The following is a 19,396-nucleotide window of genomic DNA, read 5'->3' on the forward strand; positions in this document are numbered from 1 at the left end:
GGATGTCGTGGGTAGCAAAGGTTTAAACAGGGAAATGCTATTTCTTGTTCTAAGAAAATTTATAAAAAGCATTTATGGAGCTGTTTCCTGCGGCTGGGAAATCTCCTGTGGCAGGAGGGGATGGATCCTTTGGGGGTGTTTTGGTGCCCCTGTTTGTTTGGGGGGTGTTTTGGGGTGAGGAGGATCAGGGCAGTGATGCCTGTGGTGGCTGGGGGGAGGCAAGAGCTGCCCCGCCCCAGGAGTGGGGTCCCAGCCCTCCCACCTGGGGCTTTGGGGGGTGTGAGGAGCTGGTGGGGGTCAGGACATGGACTGTTCTTGCTGCTCTCGAGCCCATTATCTTATCACAGTGTCTGTGGGCACTGGGGCTGTGGTTTCTCTGTGCTCTCCAAATAGCACCAGGGCCAGCCTTGGGATGGGGGACCCCCCTGGCTGTGCTGCAGCAGGAGGGACAGGCAGGGTCACCCCCAGAGCCTCCCCTGCTCCAGCCCCTGCCCTGGGAAACGGCCTGGGAGAGGGGAATGTTCTGGAAGGGGCTTGGCTGGGCAGGGTGGGGGGCTTGGGGCAGCCTCAGGAGTCTTGGGTCCCTCTGCCTTTGGGCCCTGGAGAATCTCAGGCATCATTTTGGTTTTGTACATTTGTGAATGTTTGTACTTCAAGGCCTGTTAAGTGGATGGAAATGGAGCTGTGTGGTGACTTTGTGCAGGAGCCTGGGGTGGGGGGCTCAGGGGGGCTGGAGGTGTCCCAGTTAACCAGATCCCCCTGAGGGTTCTGGGTGTCTTTTTGGGGTCTGTGTCCTGCTCTGGGGAGGGGTCACTTGCAATTCCACCTGCAGGAATTCCTGATGTGCTGTGGCCCAGTGTGGCCGTACCCCCGGTGTGGCTGTCCCCGGTGTGGCTGTGCCCCCGGTGTGGCTGTGTCCCGGTGTGGCTGTGCCCCAGTGTGGCTGTCCCCATTGTGGCTGTCCCCCAGTGTGGCTGTCCCCCAGTGTGGCTGTCCCCCAGTGTGGCTGTCCCCAGTGTGGCTGTCCCCCAGTGTGGCTGTGCCCCGGTGTGGCTGTGCCCAGTGTGGCCGTACCCCCAGTGTGGCTGTCCCAGGGTGGCTGTGTCCCAGTGTGGCTGTCCCAGGGTGGCTGTGTCCCAGTGTGGCTGTCCCCGTGTCCCCCCAGGGCACAGATGGCTCCTGCCCCTCCAGCCCAGAGCCAGAGGGGCGGCTCTGCCTGGCTTGTTTTGGTTCTTGTCACAAACAACTGCGTGTCCTTGTGCCGAGTCCTTGTGCTGCTCCATCTGGGATAACACAGGCTCGTTCACAGCCTGGGGCTCCCTGGGGCTCTGTCCCCTCCTCCAGGGCTGGGGACACAATCCTGGGGTGTCTCTGATGTCCCTGAGCCCCCAGACCTGTCAGTTCTCCCTGTGAGCTTTGGGCTGGACACTCCTGGCTGTGACTCAGGGGTTCCAAACCCTCCTGGGTGCTCTCCCCATTGAGTGCAGGGAGCTGGGAGCAGGTGGGAGCAGCCCAGAGATGGGGAGAGCTGTGGAATCAATCACACCTGTGGGCACGGCTGTGGAGGTCCCAGGTTTGGAAAGGGACAAAGGGACAGTGCAGCTCCTGGTCCCTGCAGCACCTCCCTCTAACCCCTGACCTGAGTGAGGTGTTTTCTGGCCCACAGTGACAGCCCTGGCAATGGAGGGGATCATCCTGGGAGCAGCAGGGCCATTCTGGACTCAAATCACCTGGGGGAAGCTGGGGCCAGGCCGGGGGACACAAAGGGGACACAAAGGGGACACAAAGGGCTCCCTGGGCCGGGCTGGTGGTGCAGTCAGGGGTGACCCCCCCAGCCAGGCTGTTCAAAGGGGGGAGGAAGGTCAGGCTCCTGCAGGGCCTGACGTCAAAGGAAGCAGCTGTAACTCACAGGTTGCCGGGAGTGCTGCTCTCCAGGCCGTAATTCATCCCAGAAATGTCATTTCAGCCTTGAGCGTTATCGCTGCTGGGGCAGATAACGGGGCTGGGGAACAGGGGGGTGCCCGGGCTGCCCCTCACTGCCAGCCCAGTGTGTTTAACACTGGATGTTCCATGGGCTGTCCTGGTTCTCGTGCACAGAGTTTGCAGAGGCTCAGCCTGGGGATGGTTTTGCTGTGAGATGGTGCCATCCCTCATTATCCCTCATTATCCCTCACTATCCACTGTTCCCCATCAAATATTGGACTCGATGACCCCGGGGGTCCTTTCCAGCCTCAGTGACTGTTGTGTCTCTGTGCTGCCCTGTCCCAGCTGCTGCTCCGAGCTGTGGGACCCAGGTCTGTGTGTCCCTGCCAGGGATGGCGGCAGGAGCTGGGCAGGGGCTCTGTGGCCTCCCCGCTGCCCCTGGGAGTGCCCGGAGTGCCCGGAGTGCCCGGCACACCCCCGTGTCCAGCCGCTCCCGTGTCCAGCCGCTCCCGTGTCCAGCCGCTCCCGTGTCCAGCCGCTCGGGCCCCGTGCCGGCGCTGCCCGGGGGATGCTCGGGGGGCCGGGGCTGTCCTTGGCCCGGCCCGCAGTGACGCTCTTATCTCCCGGCTGACGGGGCAGGATCCTTCAGCCCCGGGTACTTAAACCCGGCACGGCGGGGCCGGGGCAGAGAGCGCTGGGGCGGGGGGACGGACACGGGGCCACCAGAGCGGCCACCACCAGCACAGCCACCACTGCGGCCACCAGAGCCACCAGCCCGGCCACCAGCACTGCCACCGCCCAGCCCCGGCTCCCACCCCGCAGGGAGATGCTTCCAGCCACGTCCAAGCTCTGCGCTGCCATCTCCTACCGCCACCTGCGCAACATGACCGGTGAGTGCGGGACAGACCTGTCTGTGTGCCGGGGACAGGATTGACCCGGGACAGCCCCTGTCTCTGTGCCCAGGGCAGGATGAGCCCAGGGCTCAGGGATTCTCTCCCCACTGTCACAGGCAGAGTGGGAGTTTCTGACAAAAAATATATTAGAAAATATATTGGAAATTTGAGTCACAGGCTCCAGAAAGGATCCTCTTCACTCTCAGAGCAGTGGCTGGGGCCTGGGGGATGTTCTCCCCGCTCTGGGGCATGTTGGGTTCTGTGATTTACTGTCCCTGAAGCTGTTTTTGCCACCAGAGCTGTCACTGGGCCCGAGGGGCTGTCCCGTGTCCCTGTGGGCAGCCCTGGATCCCTCTCCCTCTGCCTGTGATGGTTCTGTATCCCTGTGCTCCATTCCCCTGCCCTTTCCCGGGCACTGCACGATGCTCCTCAGTGTTTTTACTGCTGCTGGAGCCAAAGCCAGGATTGCTCAGGACGAGCTGTGCCGGGGCAGTGATGGCAGCCAGCTGTGCCTGCAGAGATGCTGTGCTGGTGACAGACAGGGATTTTCCATGTGCTGTGTTTGAATTGGGGACAACCCCACGGCAAGGCCCGGGCAGGGGGTGCAGGGGGTGACACACTCTCTCCCCCAGGTCTGAGGAGACAGGCTGCCGTGGCCATCAGCCAGGAGCTGAGCAGGCTGGCCAGACACAGCCCAGGACCCAGCTCCTGGATCCACCAGGTGCGCAGGAGAAGCTCCTTGCTCAGTAAGTGACACCTCAGGGGTCTGTTCCTTCACGGGCTGGGGAAAAATCTGCCTGGGGGTGGGCTGTACTTCTGCTGAACCAAAGGCAGGGTGGGAAGTGGGTTTAATCCCCCTCCCCTGGGCACAGGGTGTGGATAAAGCTCACCTGGCACATTACATGTCCCTACACTCAGCCCTGCCCTTGTCTGGTGCTGGCAGGCTCAAGGCTGGAGGAGAAACCCTTCAGTGAGATGGAAATGTCTTACATCAAGCAAGGGGAGGAAGCCCTGCAGAAATCCCTGAGGATCCTCGAGGACCAGAACGACTGGAAGACAGAGACGGTGGCGGTGGGTGCCCTGCCCGTGGTGCTGGTTGCAGAGCTCCTCCTGGGAGCAGCTCTGGCGGTAACTCTGCCATCCCCTTCCCAGGGAAACGGAGATAAAGTGCTGAGCAAGGTGCTGCCGGACGTGGGGAAGGTGTTCAGGCTGGAGGTGGTGGTGGACCAGCCCCTGGACACGGTGTACAGCGAGCTGGTGGACAACATGGAGCAGATGGGGGACTGGAACCCCAACGTCAAAGAAGTCAGGGTAGGAGATGTGTGTCAGACCTGTCAGCCTGTGCTCTGTGCATCTCCTGCTGCAGCTGTAGGGGAGTTTCTGCAGTACCTGTGTTGCTGCTGCAGCAGAGGCCAGTCTGGAGCAGCTTCTGTGTGACTCATTCTGCAGGAAAGGCACCTTCCAGTTCTGCTGGAAATTGGGGCTGATGTGGGGAAGAAATAGCCCCAAGGCACAAGGAATGAGAGAGGCAGAAAGGGAATAAATAACTTTTCACTTAGAATTGAAAACAGTTCTGCACCTGGGGCCGAGCAACTCTTTGGGATTATTGACACTGTAAACACCAAGTTTTGTCAGACCCTCTGTGTGAACAGTTGGGTAACCAAAGGCTGTGCCAGCACTAAACACTTGAAATGACACTTTTAATCCAAACTGCAGATTCTGGAGAAGATTGGGAAGGACACGGTGATCACCCATGAAAAGGCAGCAGCCACCCCCGGGAACATCGTCGGGCCCCGGGACTTTGTGAGCGTCCGGTGCTCCAGGAGACGCGGCTCCACCTGTGTCCTGGCCGGGATGTCCACCACGCACGGGGCCATGCCCGAGCAGGAGGGCTTCATCAGGTACCCCTGCCAGCAGTGCTGTGTGTGCAGGGAGGGAGATCCCCCAGGGCAGGAGGGTTTTCCTCTGGGCTCAGTCGCTGGGTTTCTATGGGCACCAGGAGCCCCCCAAACTCCAAAGTGTGTTTTTTGAGGGTGAGAAGTCCAAGTTTGGGTGTGACCTGGGTCTCTCCCCACTCCAGGGCTGAGAATGGTCCCACCTGCATGGTCCTGCGCCCGCTGCCCGGCAGCCCCTCCCAGACCAGGCTCACCTGGCTGCTCAGCATCGACCTCAAGGTACCTGGGGCTGGGGGTGGCTGAGGGGGGCCAGGGGCTGTGGGGGAGGCAGCTCCTGCTCACAGGCCGTGTCTGCTCCTCCCCAGGGGTGGCTGCCCAAGACCATCATCAACCAGGTGCTGTCCCAGACACAGGTGGACTTTGCCAAACACCTCCGGCAGCGCCTGGCCCGGCCGGGGCTGTGACCCGCTGACCACGACCCGCTGACCACGACCCACTGACCACAACCCGCTGACCACAACCCACTGACCACGACCCGCTGACCACAACCCGCTGACCACCCCCTGCAGGGCTTCCTTCAGGGCCAAACTATGGCATCTTGTCACGTCAATTAGCCGAGGCCTTTAACAGCAGACTCTGCTAATTAATGCACGGTTACGATCGATAAATGTAAACGTTTATTTATTGGAGCTTGTTGTGTAAGTGCAGGACCAAAAATTTAATTCCTGCAGTTGCTTAACTGAGCACGTGCTGGCCCAAGTCAGCCAACTCCACCCTCCTTAATTATTTTCAATGAATAAATAAAGCTTTAATTAGAGCTGTCTACAATTAAAGGCCTGGGCTAATTAGTTATTAGGGAGACTGGGAAGGTACATCCTCAGTGAGGCAAACACAGGCCTGACTGAACTTCAAATTTTACTCTCCCAAAACTCAAACACAGCACTTACTTAACAATTTTATTTCCTCTCCCCCTCAAAGCAGCTCTAATTTATTTTTTTCCTGTACCAACACATAAGAAATGTCAAATTATTTATTCACCCAAAGCTCTGCAGTGATGATCATTAGCAGGAGGCAGAGGAGACCTTCAGCTCTAAAAATCTCCAAGTGTAGCTACTTTGAGTTTAAATGTCACTTGTAACAATTTACAAGACAAAAGAATAAAAAGAAGAGTTAAAGCTTTTATTTTAAAACTGGTTTCCAGTCTGTGGGGGAAAAAAAAAATAACAGTTTGGACAGAAGCCCAAATTTCAGTCTGACATGCAGCCTTGTCATTCCAACAGAGCCTTCCTGGCTGGGAGCTGTTGGTCACCATCAGCCAAACACACCTGAGCACAGGTGGGCCCACACCTGGCAGCTCCAGCTACACCCTGACCTGTCCCAGCCCAGGAGAAGGTTCTTCAACACCTCCTTCTCCAGCCAGTGACACTCTAATGCTACTGGGGGCTCCAAACTAGAAAACACCCCAAAATTGCCTGGCAGGGGCAGTGGGGAGTGTGGACACACACACACAACACCTGCCAGCCAGGGCTGCACCTGCCTGGCCCTGTTGGCTCCTTGGCTGGTCACTGAGAGGGAGATGGATGTTCCTCTGCAATAAATCCAGGGGGCTGGGGGGTTATGGCTCCCAGGGGGGGCTCCTCCTGCCATCCACCTCCGTCTCCACGTGGTACAGGACGTCGGCCAGGGTGTGCTCCACCACGGCGCCCCAGCCCATGTCACTCATCTGCAGGGGAAGCACAGTCATCTCCTTCACTCCTGCACGAGGAGAGACCTCACAGCCCAGGGCTGATTCCCTCCTCAAAACAGCAGTGGCAGCAGGGAAATTCCAAGGGTTTCCCTGAACAGTAATTCAGCCCCTTTATTGAGAAATGAGGCCAACACGGGCAACAATTTGTCAGGAGGAACAAGGTAACAGCACCTATTATTTAATTAAAATTTAATGATTTATTTGGATATCTGTTCTGACATATTCCATCTATTATTTAATTAAAATTTAATGATTTATTTGGGCATCTGTTCTGACACATTTTTCAACACAATCCTTCTGGCTATGCTATCCAGGTATGGGTGTGGTGTGAATGACAAAAAACATCTTTGATTTAAACAATGAGGGCTCTCAAATGAGGGGGAGAAGCTTCACTTTTACTTACAGGATGGTAAGTGATGTCTCTGGGTGGATACTTGAAATATGGCCCGAAGTTTATAGAAACCTGTGGAACATAGATTTTTGTTCAATCTAAAAATCCAGGAAATTTTCTTTAGTCCTCCAACCTTATCCCTTCCTGCTCTTGAGCCTCCCCACACCCTGTCCAGCCCACAGGAACAAAGATTGCTGATGTTTCTTCAGCAATTTGATAATTTCATTGCCCATGTGAACAGCAAGATTGCTTAGAGTCATTAAAATGATTCCCATCTTTCCTTTTTCACCTTTTTTTCCTTCTTCACACCTCCAAAGTGCCCACACTGTGCATTACTTAAACTGATGGATTTAGGAATTCCCTTTCAAAGACCCCTCACTTACTGTGCAGCCTTTGTAGAGAGAAATAGCAGGAAAATAAACCCCCTCAAAGATGTCCTTGAAGGCGACTCCTTGGCTGACACCGTTCTTGAAGAATATGATCTGAAAAAGGAAGGGTTTTCCCACTGATGGTGGTTGTCAGGACACAGAAATCCTGACAAGATTAATCCCTGCTCCCTTTCACTCAGGCCAGGAACGTGCTGAAGTGACAGCAACAAACTCACCTGGCTGCCAGGGGCTTGCTTCAGGCTCTTCTCAGCTTTGTCCACAAAATCCTTCTCTTCAAAGTACAAGTAGCTTTTGAATTTGATCAAAGCCTGAAACAGCAGCAAACAACGTCAGGGACGAGCCCAAAGGACTGTCACCTGTCACCTGCCCTGCTCAGGGCCAGGAGTGCCTGGTGTCAGAGTACCTGTGAGGAGTGACTCCCACAGCTCAGAGATTTCAGAGCCAGGAGGGGAAGGTGAAAAGAGATGTGGGCAATCCCATCCAGGAGTGTTTTGCTTTCTTGAGATCAACACTTTGGGCCTCTCCCCCACGAACCACGGAGGTACCCAGAGGCAGGATGGGAAGGGGCACGAGTGAGGCCACAGCAACTCCTGTTCCAGTTTTCCACCTGCCAACGCTTAATCCAACAGTGAACTTGCACCTCACCTTGTCTTTGTAGGTGTCAGGCAGGGATTTGGCCGTCTCAGTATCCTCTGGAAGGCTGATGTAAAACCCCAGGATGTCTCCCTGCCCGTAGCCAGAGGAATAGTGTTTCCCTATGGACTGGTGGAACTTGGTTCCCTTTTTGCTGCGCCAGGAGTAGCTGAACTTGTCATACCCCAGAGGGGCCTGGAGGTTCCCTGTGGAAATAAACACTCCACGGTGAACACAGGGAGGGGAAGCAGGAGCACCTGCTCAGAAATGTTCTGTGAAATGATTTACCCAAGGGCTGTGACCAGCCTAATCTGGCAGCTGTGTCTGGAGGCATCTCGTCCATGGAGATCTCGAAGTACCAGGCTCCCTTCCTGACGCCGTGCGAGGCTCTCACCATGGAGTAGCCCTTCTCACCAATGACAGTCAGCCTGTCGTCAGAGATCTTCAGCTGGGGAGCTGCAGGGGGGCACACACGAGCACCTACTTGTGATTTTTGATGTGGTGATGTGGATTTTTTAACCTCTGCACCTCTGAGAGCAGTGGCACCTCAAACACCTGACTGGTAACAATGAGAGGTTACCTCTGTAATGAAACACAGCCCTGTACCTCGGTCGTGCAGCGCCAGCAGGACTCGTTCATACAGGCAGGCTCTGTAGAGATCCCCAGGGATTGGTTTTCCTGCCCAACAGTCCAGCTCCAGCTTCTCAGGGTCGGGGGCGTGGGGGTCAGGCTCGGCCAGGATGTAGCGATAGCCGTCCTTGTTGAAGGGGTGCTCCAGGGGGTACCCGTGGGGGGGCAGGCGCTGAGCTGAGAACAGCGGGTCACTGCAACACAGGAATCCCAGGCTGGTGTCACCAGGGGCTGCCACCTGTCACCCCAGGGCAGCCACCTGCAGAGCCCTCCCTGCACTCAGGGGCTGCACACTGGTGTTTGTGGGAAATGAGTGCTGTCATCCACTGCAAATAGTTTATATTAGTCATCCATGACATCATCAGTGATGTCACAGGGCTCTGGAGTGACCCCTAGATACCCACCCAGGGCAGAGACAGCTGGGAGGCAGCTTAGGGCATTGTCCCTAACTGGTACCCATTCCTGCACCCACCTGTGTCCACCCATGTCCACCCCTGTGTCAACCCCTGGGCCCACCAGTGTCCATCCCTGTGCCCATCCCCACACTCATCCCTGTGCCCACCCATGTCCACCCTGTGCCCATCCCTGTGTCCACCCATGTTCACCCGTGTTGACCCCTGTACCCATCCTTGTGCCCACCCATGTCCACCACTGTGTTGACCACTGTGCCCACCCCGTGCCCACTCCCATACCCACTCCCATGCCCACCCCCATGGCAGCCCTGCCCTCACCTCTGTGCCCACCCTGTCCCCACCCTGTGCCCACCCCCATGGCAGCCCTGCCCTCACCTCTGTGCCCACCCCGTCCCCACCCCGTGCCCACCCCGTCCCCACCCCGTGCCCACCCCCAGGGCAGCCCTGCCCTCACCTCCGTGTTTTCTTGGCCGTGCCCGTGGTCCCCCCGTCCTGCTGTTTGCGCTTGGCCCCGCGGCCCTTCCCGCTGCCGCCGGCCGCCATCCCCCCTGTGACACAGAGCCTGTCACTGCCCTGCCACAGGGGAGCCCGGGGACAGGGGCACAGCAGCCACACCAAAACCGTGGGCTCGGTGCCTTTGTCCACAGGTAATGTGACCCAGACATCACTGGGAACCAGCACAGCAAAATCCACAACCTTCGTGTGGCTTCTGGGCAGCTTTTCAGGTGTCTGGATTTGGAGCGGGAGCTGAAGGAGATTGAGCAGCAAAAGGAGCTCAATCTGAGCTTTGAGAAGCTTTTTCTGTCATCAGAAGATTTACAGGCAGCGGCACTGGGATCCACTTCAGGCACATTATTATTATTATTATTATTATTATTACTGTTATTGTTATTATTATTATTATTATTGGGGATTCCAGTCACAGCCCAAATCTATTTCTGCAGAAGCAGCAGAAACCCACCCCACAGCACAGGCACCAACCCAGTGACCCTGTGCTGGAGGGACACTGACACCAACCAGCAAAAAGCACTCAATGTTCAGTCTCCATCTACAAAATAAAATAAACCTAAGTTGAGGGAAAACGAAAAGCAAGAGGTGTTTGTCTTCAGCACTACTGAAATCAGTTCTGTGATTGAGCAGCAAATCAGTTTGAACTCAGCACTCAGTTATAAAGCTGTAGGTTAGGAAAAGCTGTATGTCAAATTTAATCAAACTAGTATCAGCATGTTTTAATAAATTAAATCACACATGCATTTTATCATCCTGCCGTTTCCAAAAATATCGCTGCTGATTTGTAAGGAAAACTGTGGATATTTCATGTACTGTAGATAAACACCTCCACAAACCACATTAGTGTGGTAACTAAAAATCCAGTCAGCTCCTCCACTAGCAGCATTCCCTTACAGCGTAAGGGATCCAAACCATCCAGGGAACGCCATATTCTGCACAAACATGACCTGATCCAGCTGATTTCAGTGCAGACATTCAGCCTCTCCAGTTTGTCAACAATTACTTGCCCAAACCAATTGATACAGATCAAAAATAAACATAAATGTAAAATAAATAAACCAAAACTTTTAAACCAAGTCAAGCAGGGCAGAATATGGCAATTAAAAGCTGCTAAACTACTGAGATTGAAGAATGGAATTGCTGGTTTGTGTTGAGGTCCAACTGCAATCACGTCAGGGCACGCTTTCATGTCTGATTGACTTGAGCTTCTAAGAGAATCGAGCAAGAAAAGCTTTGCAAACAGCAATACTTAAGTTTTAGAAGCTGAAAGGTAAATATTCACCTCCCAGAGAGGCTCCACCTGCAAGAACAGAAGTGGCACCACATGTTCATCAGTCTCCCAGAAATGAAATAAAAAACAACCAGTGCATGACATGGAGGAAACAACACACCTGAGATTTCTATAACCTGCTTTAAAAAGACCCAAATACCTCCTGTCTGTACTGCTGGGGTGTGTTTAATAAAGATTATTAATATTAATGAACTCATTAACAGTTCATTTACTGCAGCAAGGCTGCCCTGAGTACCCTCAGCAAGGTGGGGAACAGGAAATCTGAATAACTCAAGGGGATAATTTAAAACCATTCCAGGAGCAAAGTGACAAGCTCAGCTTTCAGCGAGCACCTCGATTTATCTGGTCACAGCAAAGAAAGGGCTGAACCTTCCCAAAATACAAAGTTAATCTTTCTATAAAAAGGCACAGTGAAACTGTTCTGGGCACAAGCTCAGCTCACAGACAGTTTAACTGCACAGAGGAGTGGGAGATGCAGCTCAGCCCCAAACGCCCAAACCCCTCCTGAGCAAAGGACTTGCCATTTAAGCTCCCACTGGTGGACACGGCGCTGTTCTGCTTCTGGTTGTCGTAGGCTGGGCCAATATTGGCAAGATCCTGCAGGAGACCAAACAATCTGCTGTACAGGCTGGGCCAAAGGGAACTCTCTGAGCCTGAGCAGGGCACTGCAGGTTTGGGGGCTCCCTCCCACTGCTGGCACAGCACAGATCTGCCCCTTGGCTCACAGGAAGGGACTAGAGGGACCCCCCACCTTCCTCCTGTCCCCCATCACACACCTGGTCCAGAAGCCCAAATTTGGGATAATCTTCTTCTGGGTCTTTACTGCCTGGGTCTGGATGCTCCTTCACCAGGAACACGTCTCTTTCTTTACACTGAAACAGAGGAGGTTTAATTACACAGGATAAAATCATAAATTCATTAACAAGTGTTTAAATCCAAGTAGTTCCTATTAATATGTTAAGTTAATTAATATTAATGTGTTACATCAGCTGCTTAAGAAACATCAGCATCTTCACCCTGCAGCTCCAGGCCCAGCCCTCAGAGATGCCAGAAACCCAAAATCTGTGGGAATTCTTCCACAGATTCGCCCTCAATACTCACCATGGTTTTGACAATATTATTGGGCCAAGTCATTTTCCCAGGCCTCTGCCGTGTGGTCATACACTCCCAGTATTTATCAATAAACGGGATAATATCCTGTGGGAACAGGAAACATCTGTGTGAGCTCCTCCTGGCTGACACCAGCACTGGGGTGAGCCCAGACCCGAGCAGCCAAACCTTATCCTTGGAGAACATGGTTTTGGGGTGCTCGTCCTGCGTCCTCGACTGCCACGTCAGGTTGGCCAGAGCACTAAGGCACATCTCCTTCAGATCTGAGAGACAGAACAGCCCAGGTGGGAAGATCAGACACTTCTGTACACAGCGACCACCCTGGGAAACTGCAAAACCTCCCAAATTCTGTCCTCAGCCCTCCCTGAAACAGTTAAACCACCTTCAGAAATTAGTAGCAAAACATTTTTAGAAGCCACACATGGGTGTAAATACAGGATTTTGGGTTATTTTTCATAAGTCTCAGCAGAGCCCACCCTCTGACTTCAGACTAAACCAACCCTCCAGGGTGATTTTACACAAAACACCTCCCAAGGGGCTTTTCCCAGACTCACTTGCTTGTTTCCTCAGGAAGTAGGTGTTCCCACTGTGGTGGCACACGTTGCAGTGGAAACTGTAGTTGGTCATGAAGGGCAGGCAGGACCTGGATAAAGCAGCTTTGTTAGGGCTGGGAACAGTGTAATTATTGCATCAGGATAAAGAATCCCAGAGTCTTTGAGGCTGGAAAGGACCTCTGAGGCCTTTGAATCCTGATCCCCACCTTGTCCCCAGCCCAGAGTGCTGAGTGTCACCTCCAGTGGCTCCTTGGACACCTCCCCTTGTCCTGTCCCTGTTCCCTGGGAGCAGATCCTGACCCCCCTGGCTGTCCCCTCCTGGCAGGGACTTGTGCAGAGCCACAAGGTCCCCCCTGAGCCTCCTTTTCTCCAGGCTCAGCCCCTTCCAGCTCCCTCAGCCCCTCCCGGGGCTCCAGACCCTTCCCCAGCTCTATTCCCTTCTCAGAACACACTCCAGCCCCTCAATGTACTTCTTGGAGTGAAAGAAAATTAATTATTCTTTACTACACCGGGTTAAGAAACTACTTATTCCAAGTTTAAAACCCACTAATTCCTTCCCTCCCTAAACCCACAAACATCCCACAGGCTCAGTGGTATTTCACGGGGCTGCTTTTATCACGGCCAAAGCCTTATTTACACAACAAACCAGCTCCCAAAGTGCTCAAGGACACGGACGGGTCCTTGGGAGCTCGGACTGCACTCCCTCCCCTCTCCCCCGAGCCCTGCCGTACGTGGTGTCGATGCCGAAGGTGTCAGCCGTGAACCACTTGGTGCAGATGCCGCACTGCAGCTCGATCTCGCCGAGCTGCCGCGCGTTCTCCTCGTCCCCCGAGCCGCCCTGCACGTCCATGGGCTCGGCGCCGTCCCCGGCAGCGTCCTGGAACCGGAGAACAGCCGGCAATCAAACACTGCCCGGGGCAAACAGCAGCTTTGGGCAGGAATCTGCCACCGTGGGATTTTACAGGGAATAAATCCTGTCCCCTAATCCACAGGTGTGGAGCTGTTTTGTGCTCCTGAGGATGAGCCACGCGGGTGGAGGTTTAACTCCCAAAAGAATCCTTTAAGGACCCGAGGCTGGCGCTAAGCGATTTTCCCCCTCCGGGCCGAGCCCCCCTCGGTGCCCCGCACTCACCGCCGGCTCCTTCCCCTGGGCGGCCTCGCTCTCCGGGCCCGCGCCGCCTTCGGCCACGGCCGCGTCCCCCCTGCGGGCACAGAGGGGTCAGAGCGGAGCCCCCGCCGCGGGGGCACGGCCGGGAACAGGGCCGGGACCGGGAACTCCCCGATTCCCCCGGGAATGCCCCGGGCAGGGCCCGGACCCCCATCCCCGTTCCCATGGTAACGGGGCCGGGTCCCGCGGACTTCCGCGGCACGGGGAGCGCGGGGGTCCCGCAGGCCCGCCCAGGGAAGGACATACCCGGTGTCGGTGTCGGTGGCGGGCGGCTCTGGCGGGGCCGGGGGCTCCGGGGCCGGGGGCGGCTCCGGGGGGGCTCGGCGCCCTCGGCCGCCGCTGCCGCCGCCATGTTCGCGCCTTCCCGCGAGAACCGCGCGGCTCTCGCGAGACTTCAGCGCGGGAAAGGGGCGGGGGGGGCAGAGAGCGCCCCCTGGCGGCGGCCGCCGGGAACGCGGAGCGGGGAGGAGTGACGTCATTCTGCACGGCCGTGACGTCACATCGCCACCACCGGCTGGGCGCGAGGCGCGGGGCTGGGGGCGGGGGAATAAACCGGGAGCGGGTACCACGTTCCCGGTGCCCCGCGGGAGGGAGGACTGAGCGCGTTTTGTACCCGGGAAGGACGAGTGTCACCTCCCTGGGAGGCGGGCGGGGGGGAGACCCCCATTGACACCCCCACCCCGGGGAGATTGGGGACCCCCATTGGCACCCCCACCCCAGGGGGATTGGGGACCCCCATTGGCACCCCCACCCCGGGGAGACTGGGGACCCCCATTGGCACCCCCATCCCAGGGGGATTTGGGGCCCCCCATTGGGACCCCCATTGGCACCCCCACCCCAGGGGGATTGGGGACCCCATTGACACCCCCATCCCAGGGAGATTGGGGTACCCCACAGGGAGATTGGGGACCCCCATTGGCACCCCCATCCCAGGGAGATTGGGGTACCCCACAGGGAGATTGGGGACCCCCATTGGCACCCCCACCCCAGGGAGATTGGGGTCCGCGGGTGCCCCAGGCCCTGCTCCCTTCTCCAGGGGACAGGGCAGGACTGACTGGGCTGGGTGACTCGTCCCCAGCAGTCCCGGGCCGTGCGGGGTCTGGGGACAGCAGTGTCCCCGCACAGGGCGGGGGTGGCCCCCCAAGCCCAGCCAGGGGCACCGAGGGGCAGAGAGAGGGATGGGGGGGGACAAACCCAACAGGGATGGAGGGAGAGACAGACGGGGAGGAAGAGAAGAAGCGGAGGAATGCAGGGATGAGCAGGGATGGAGCGATGGGATGATGGATAAGGCGGGAGGCGGCGGGGGAAGGATGCGGAGAAGGCGAGAGGGAGAAGGAGCAGGGCGGGGGGCGAGGGGAATGGGAATGGAAATGGGGAGGGGCGGCCGGGGGGTGGATGGGGCTCGAGGGGAGGGAGGGCAGAGATAGAGACGGAGGAGTGGGAGAGGGACGGGGAGAGGAGGGGAGGGGGCTCCAGGGGAGGGGGCTCAGGGGAGGGGGCTCAGGGGAGGGGGCTCAGGGGAGGGGGCCCCGGGGCGGCGCTGGGGCCGCGGTACAAATAGAGCGGCTGCGGGTGGCCCGGGCAGAGATGCGGGTCCTGCTCAGCCCCCTGCCCGCCCTGGCGCTCTGCGCGCTGGCCCTGCTGCGCCTGGGCTGTGCCGGGGCCGGGGCTCCCACCTGGGCACGGGCCGGGGCTCCCACCTGGGCACCCACCTGGGCACGGACCGGGGCACCGACCGGAGCATCCCCCCGGGCACCGACCCGGGCACCGACCCGGGCCCCGAGCGGAGCGTCCCCCCGGTCCCTGCCCTGGGCCCCCCCGCGCTGTCCCCCGCTGATGCTGCAGCTGCTCCGCGCCCCCCCCGCCCCGCTCCGCGCCGCCGCCTCCGCCGCTCTCAGCCTGTCCCCGCACGGTGAGTGGGGCCGCGGGGATCCCTGACCCGGGACCGGCCCCCGAGCGTCCCCCGAGCATCCCTGTCCCGGGGCCCGCGCTATTCCCGGGGGCGGCACCGCTCCCGGGCATCCCTGTCCCTGAGACCAGCCCTGTCCCTCTCCCCGGGGCTGCCACTGTCCCCACTGTCCCCGGGATCAGCCCTGTCCCTGTTCCCGGGACTGTCACTGTCACTGTCCCCACTGTCCCCGTCCTGCCGCCAGCCCCATCCCCGGGCCCTGCACTGTCCCGGGCCCCCTCGGGGAATCCCCGCTGTCCCTGGGGGGGATCCCCGCTGTCCCCGGGCAGGATCCCCGCTGTCCCAGCCCCCCTGGGGGGATCCCCGCTGTCCCTGGGGGGGGTCCCCGCTGTCCCTGGGGGGGTCCCCGCTGTCCCAGCCCTGCCGAGGCTCTCGCCGCTCCCAGGTGGATCCCGGTCTCTCTCCCGCCCCTCAGCCCCCCGGGCAGGGACATTTCCCGGCCCCAGGCAGGGCCAGTCCCCCTGAGCTGTGTCACCGCTGTCCCCACGTCCCCTCACTGTCCCTTTCCCCTCCAGGCTCCCTGCAGAACGGCTCCCGCTGGGCTCTTTCCTTCGACATGTCCTCTCTGTCGGGGCGGCAGGAGGTGAGGCTGGCGCAGCTCCGTGTCCGCCTGCCCGGCCCGCCCGGGCCCCACAGCGTGTCCCTGGACCTTTTCCACGGGCAGCGGTGCCGGGGAGGGGGTTCCTGCACCCGCCAGCTCCTCCTGGGCACCGTGGCCGGCGGGTTTGCCGCCCCCCACAGCTCCTGGAGGGTCTTCGAGGTGACCAACCTGCTGCGCTCCTGGCTGCACCAGGCCGTGCTCTCTGAGCAGCAGAGCCCCGCGGGGAGGGGACACTGGGGGCTCGGGGGGTCACTCACTGCGGCCACTCCTGTCCCTGGACACACTGACCACAGGGGGCTCAGGGGGTCACTCACTCCGGCCACTCCTGTCCCTGGACACACTGACCACAGGGGGCTCAGGGGGTCACTCACTCCGGCCACCCCCGGCCCTGGACACACTGACCACAGGGGGCTCGGGGGGTCACTCACTGCGGCCACCCCCGGCCCTGGACACACTGACCACAGGGGGCTCGGGGGGTCACTCACTCCGGCCACCCCCGGCCCTGGACACACTGACCACAGGGAGCTCAGGGGGTCACTCACTCCGGCCACTCCTGTCCCTGGACACACTGACCACAGGGACCCAGCCCTGCCCCAGGACGTGGCGGACACGGCGCTGCTGCTCGTCTTCTCCAAGGATAAATCCCCCGGAGAGCACAGCCTCATCAGGACGGCCGAGAGCTCCAAGTACATCATGCGGGAGAGCGGCTCCCCCCGGGCGGGGACGCGGCGGCACCGCAGGAACAGGATGGAGAGGCAAAGGATCAAAGCCAGCGATGCTGCAGCCAGGAGGGAGCGGGGCCGGGCCCTGTGCAGGAGGGTGGACATGATGGTGGACTTTGAGCAGACGGGCTGGGGCAGCTGGATCGTTTACCCCAAGAAGTACAACGCCTATCGCTGTGAGGGGCTGTGCCCCTCGCCCGTGGACGAGAGCTTCAAACCCACCAACCACGCCTACATACAGGTGAGGGGGGCTGCTGGCCCTGCATCGCCCCAAAACCCCTGCCCTGCCCTTCCCATCCCTGCCCTGCCCCATCCTGCCCTGCCCTGCTCTGCCCCAGGGGCACGTTCTGCCCTTCCCTTCCCTTCCCTTCCCTTCCCTTCCCTTCCCTTCCCTTCCCTTCCCTTCCCTTCCCTTCCCTTCCCTTCCCTTCCCTTCCCTTCCCTTCCCTTCCCTTCCCTTCCCTTCCCTTCCCTTCCCTTCCCTGCCCTTCCCTGCCCTGCCCTGCCCTGCCCTGCCCTGCCCTGCCCTGCCCTGCCCTGCCCTGCCCTGCCCATCCCAGCCCATCCCCAGGGCCCGTTCTCCCCTCCCCGTGTCTCCCACAGAGTTTGCTGCAGCTCTACAAGCCCGAGCTGGTGCCGTGCCCGTCGTGCTCCCCGGTGAGGATGAGCCCCCTGTCCATGCTCTACTACGAGCGGGGCGAGGTGGTGGCCCGGCACCACGAGGACATGATCGTGGAGGAGTGTGGCTGCAACTGAGGCCGCCCTGCGCCGGCCAGGAAGGTGCAAATCTCTGCCCGAAGGTGCCCCAAGGACCGGCCACCCACCCCAGGAGCCCTGCAGGGACCGGGGTGTCCCTGAGGCCGCACACACTGTGGGTTGGCACGGCTGGACCCAGGGAGAGCCCGGCAGTTCTGCAGCCCTGCACGGCCACAGGGCCTGGCTGGATCCAGGCTCCAGCTGGGAAAGGCCACCAGGCACCTCCCTGGGGCACCAGGGGCAGCTCTGGGGCGGTGGGTGCCTGGACAGAGGCAGGAGCCAAGGGCAGGACTGGGGCACAGAAGAGTCACTCCCTGCCAGGACACGGCCCAGGCAACGCTGCATTTCCCAGCCAGGGGAGTCACCAGGGCCCTGCAACTCCAGTGTCTGGCCATGCTGAGCATCCACACCACTGGGATTTTCTACCTCCCCTGTTATTCAGGCATTTCCCCTAAGGATTCTATTTTATATTACTATTAAAGCGATCAGATTTCTATTACAGCTCAGACAAGTGAATGTATTGCCCGATGTCCAGAGCCCCAGCTGGCAGATCCAGGTGGGCTGTTACAAACAAGTAACCAGAGCTCTGCTCAGGCCTTTTCCCCCTCGCTGGTTGGGGTGGTAGAGAAAAGGTCACAGCTGCACAATTCATGAATAAATTATATATATTAAACACGCTCATTGGGTTCTGCTGATTTTTGCTGTTGATGGTCCCCAGATGTCTCTGAGCTCCTCCCTGCTCTGGCTGCAGCCTGTGCCCAGGCCAGGTGGGCTCTGGCTCCTCCTGAAACCACCAGAGCAAGGGGGTCCCAACAACGGTGCAAAAGATGCTCCAAAGCTGTTCCCACCCTTATGAGGAGTTGCTCGAGAACAAGGGACACACCTGCAGCCGTGGCAGGGGAGGCTGAAGGGATTTTCCTCCTTTATTTACCCCCGGGAGATCAGGGAAGGGCCGTGCCCTGTCCCAGCAGTGGATTCTGACCCTTGTGGGTCAGGGAACTCCTTTGGGTCACCCCCATCCGGGGCAGTGACGGGGCTGGGGGGGATGCCCAGGGGTCCTGAGTGCCCCGGGGTGACCCTGTCCTGGTGACCCTGTCCTGGTGACCCTGTCTTGGTGTCTGTGTCCTGGTCACCGTGTCCTGGTGACCCTGTCCTGGTGACCCTGTCCTGGTGACCATGTCCTGGTCACTGTGTCCTGGTCACTGTGTCCTGGTGACCGTGTCCTGGTGACCGTGTCCTGGTGACCATATCCCGGTGTCCATGTCCTGGTCACTGTGTCCTGGTGTCCGTGTCCTCCCGGGGAGGGCAGTGACGGGACAGGACGGGACACACTCGTGGGGACAGGACAGGAGAGGACAGGACACACTCTCCACACTCGTGGGGACCCCCCGGTGCCCCCAGGCCGCAGAGGGGACAGGCAGGACCCCAAGCAGCGGGTGGCCCCGGTGGCTGCTCGGGCCGGGACAGGACAAGGCCACCCCTCCCCTCCCCTCCAGCCCCTCCTGGGCGCAGCAGCCCCGATCCACATCCCGGCCCGGCTGATTATCCCAATCCACATCCCGGCGGCGGGTAAACAAAGCGCGTCTGGTGCTCCCCGGCGGGGCAGAGCTCCCCGGGCCGTCACATCTCCGACAGCTCCGACACTGGCCCGGCCCGTCATTAGAGGGTCATTTGCAGGAGCTGTCAGGGCTGAGCCCCGGCGGGAGGCAGAGCGGGACCTGCACATCTGTGCGCTGCCTGATGGAAAATCACATTATTTTGCCTCAATTCTCCACAGTTTTGCTATTCCTGCTCACAAAGC

At 59.0% G+C, this 19,396-nt stretch overlaps 3 protein-coding genes across 4 annotated transcripts; 2 read left to right on the forward strand and 1 right to left on the reverse strand.

Annotated features, from left to right (window-relative positions):
- Positions 1 to 2,666: 2,666 nt before the first annotated feature.
- On the forward strand, positions 2,667 to 5,901 carry STAR (steroidogenic acute regulatory protein). Its single transcript, XM_083880434.1, has 7 exons — positions 2,667 to 2,813; positions 3,449 to 3,562; positions 3,760 to 3,887; positions 3,969 to 4,127; positions 4,533 to 4,717; positions 4,897 to 4,990; positions 5,077 to 5,901. Exons 1-7 carry the CDS (start codon positions 2,750 to 2,752, stop codon positions 5,173 to 5,175), a joined length of 843 nt encoding a protein of 280 aa, XP_083736560.1. The 5' UTR covers positions 2,667 to 2,749; the 3' UTR covers positions 5,176 to 5,901.
- Positions 5,870 to 13,244, reverse strand: ASH2L (ASH2 like, histone lysine methyltransferase complex subunit). 2 transcript variants are annotated; one of them, XM_083880432.1, is made up of 15 exons: positions 13,111 to 13,238; positions 12,380 to 12,468; positions 11,994 to 12,088; positions 11,817 to 11,912; positions 11,492 to 11,587; positions 11,237 to 11,312; positions 10,707 to 10,724; positions 9,369 to 9,462; positions 8,478 to 8,695; positions 8,160 to 8,327; positions 7,884 to 8,077; positions 7,454 to 7,546; positions 7,233 to 7,331; positions 6,862 to 6,921; positions 5,870 to 6,434 (listed from the first exon to the last, which is right to left on the reverse strand). In XM_083880432.1, exons 1-15 carry the CDS (start codon positions 13,227 to 13,229, stop codon positions 6,327 to 6,329), a joined length of 1,623 nt encoding a protein of 540 aa, XP_083736558.1. In that variant the 5' UTR covers positions 13,230 to 13,238; the 3' UTR covers positions 5,870 to 6,326. The 2 variants fall into 2 exon arrangements, with proteins under 2 accessions (XP_083736558.1, XP_083736559.1); XM_083880433.1 differs by lacking the exon at positions 10,707 to 10,724 and having other exon boundaries at positions 13,111 to 13,244.
- A 1,890-nt stretch (positions 13,245 to 15,134) lies between these two features.
- NODAL (nodal growth differentiation factor) lies at positions 15,135 to 17,595 on the forward strand (the record flags this gene model as incomplete). Its single annotated transcript, XM_083880392.1, has 4 exons — positions 15,135 to 15,459; positions 16,032 to 16,365; positions 16,639 to 17,080; positions 17,443 to 17,595. The coding sequence occupies 4 exons, from the start codon at positions 15,135 to 15,137 to the stop codon at positions 17,593 to 17,595; spliced, it is 1,254 nt and encodes a 417-aa protein (XP_083736518.1).
- Positions 17,596 to 19,396: the final 1,801 nt, after the last annotated feature.

Source organism: Zosterops lateralis (genome assembly GCF_965231275.1).
Source record: "Zosterops lateralis genome assembly, chromosome: 30".
Classification (NCBI taxonomy): Eukaryota; Metazoa; Chordata; class Aves; order Passeriformes; family Zosteropidae; genus Zosterops; species Zosterops lateralis.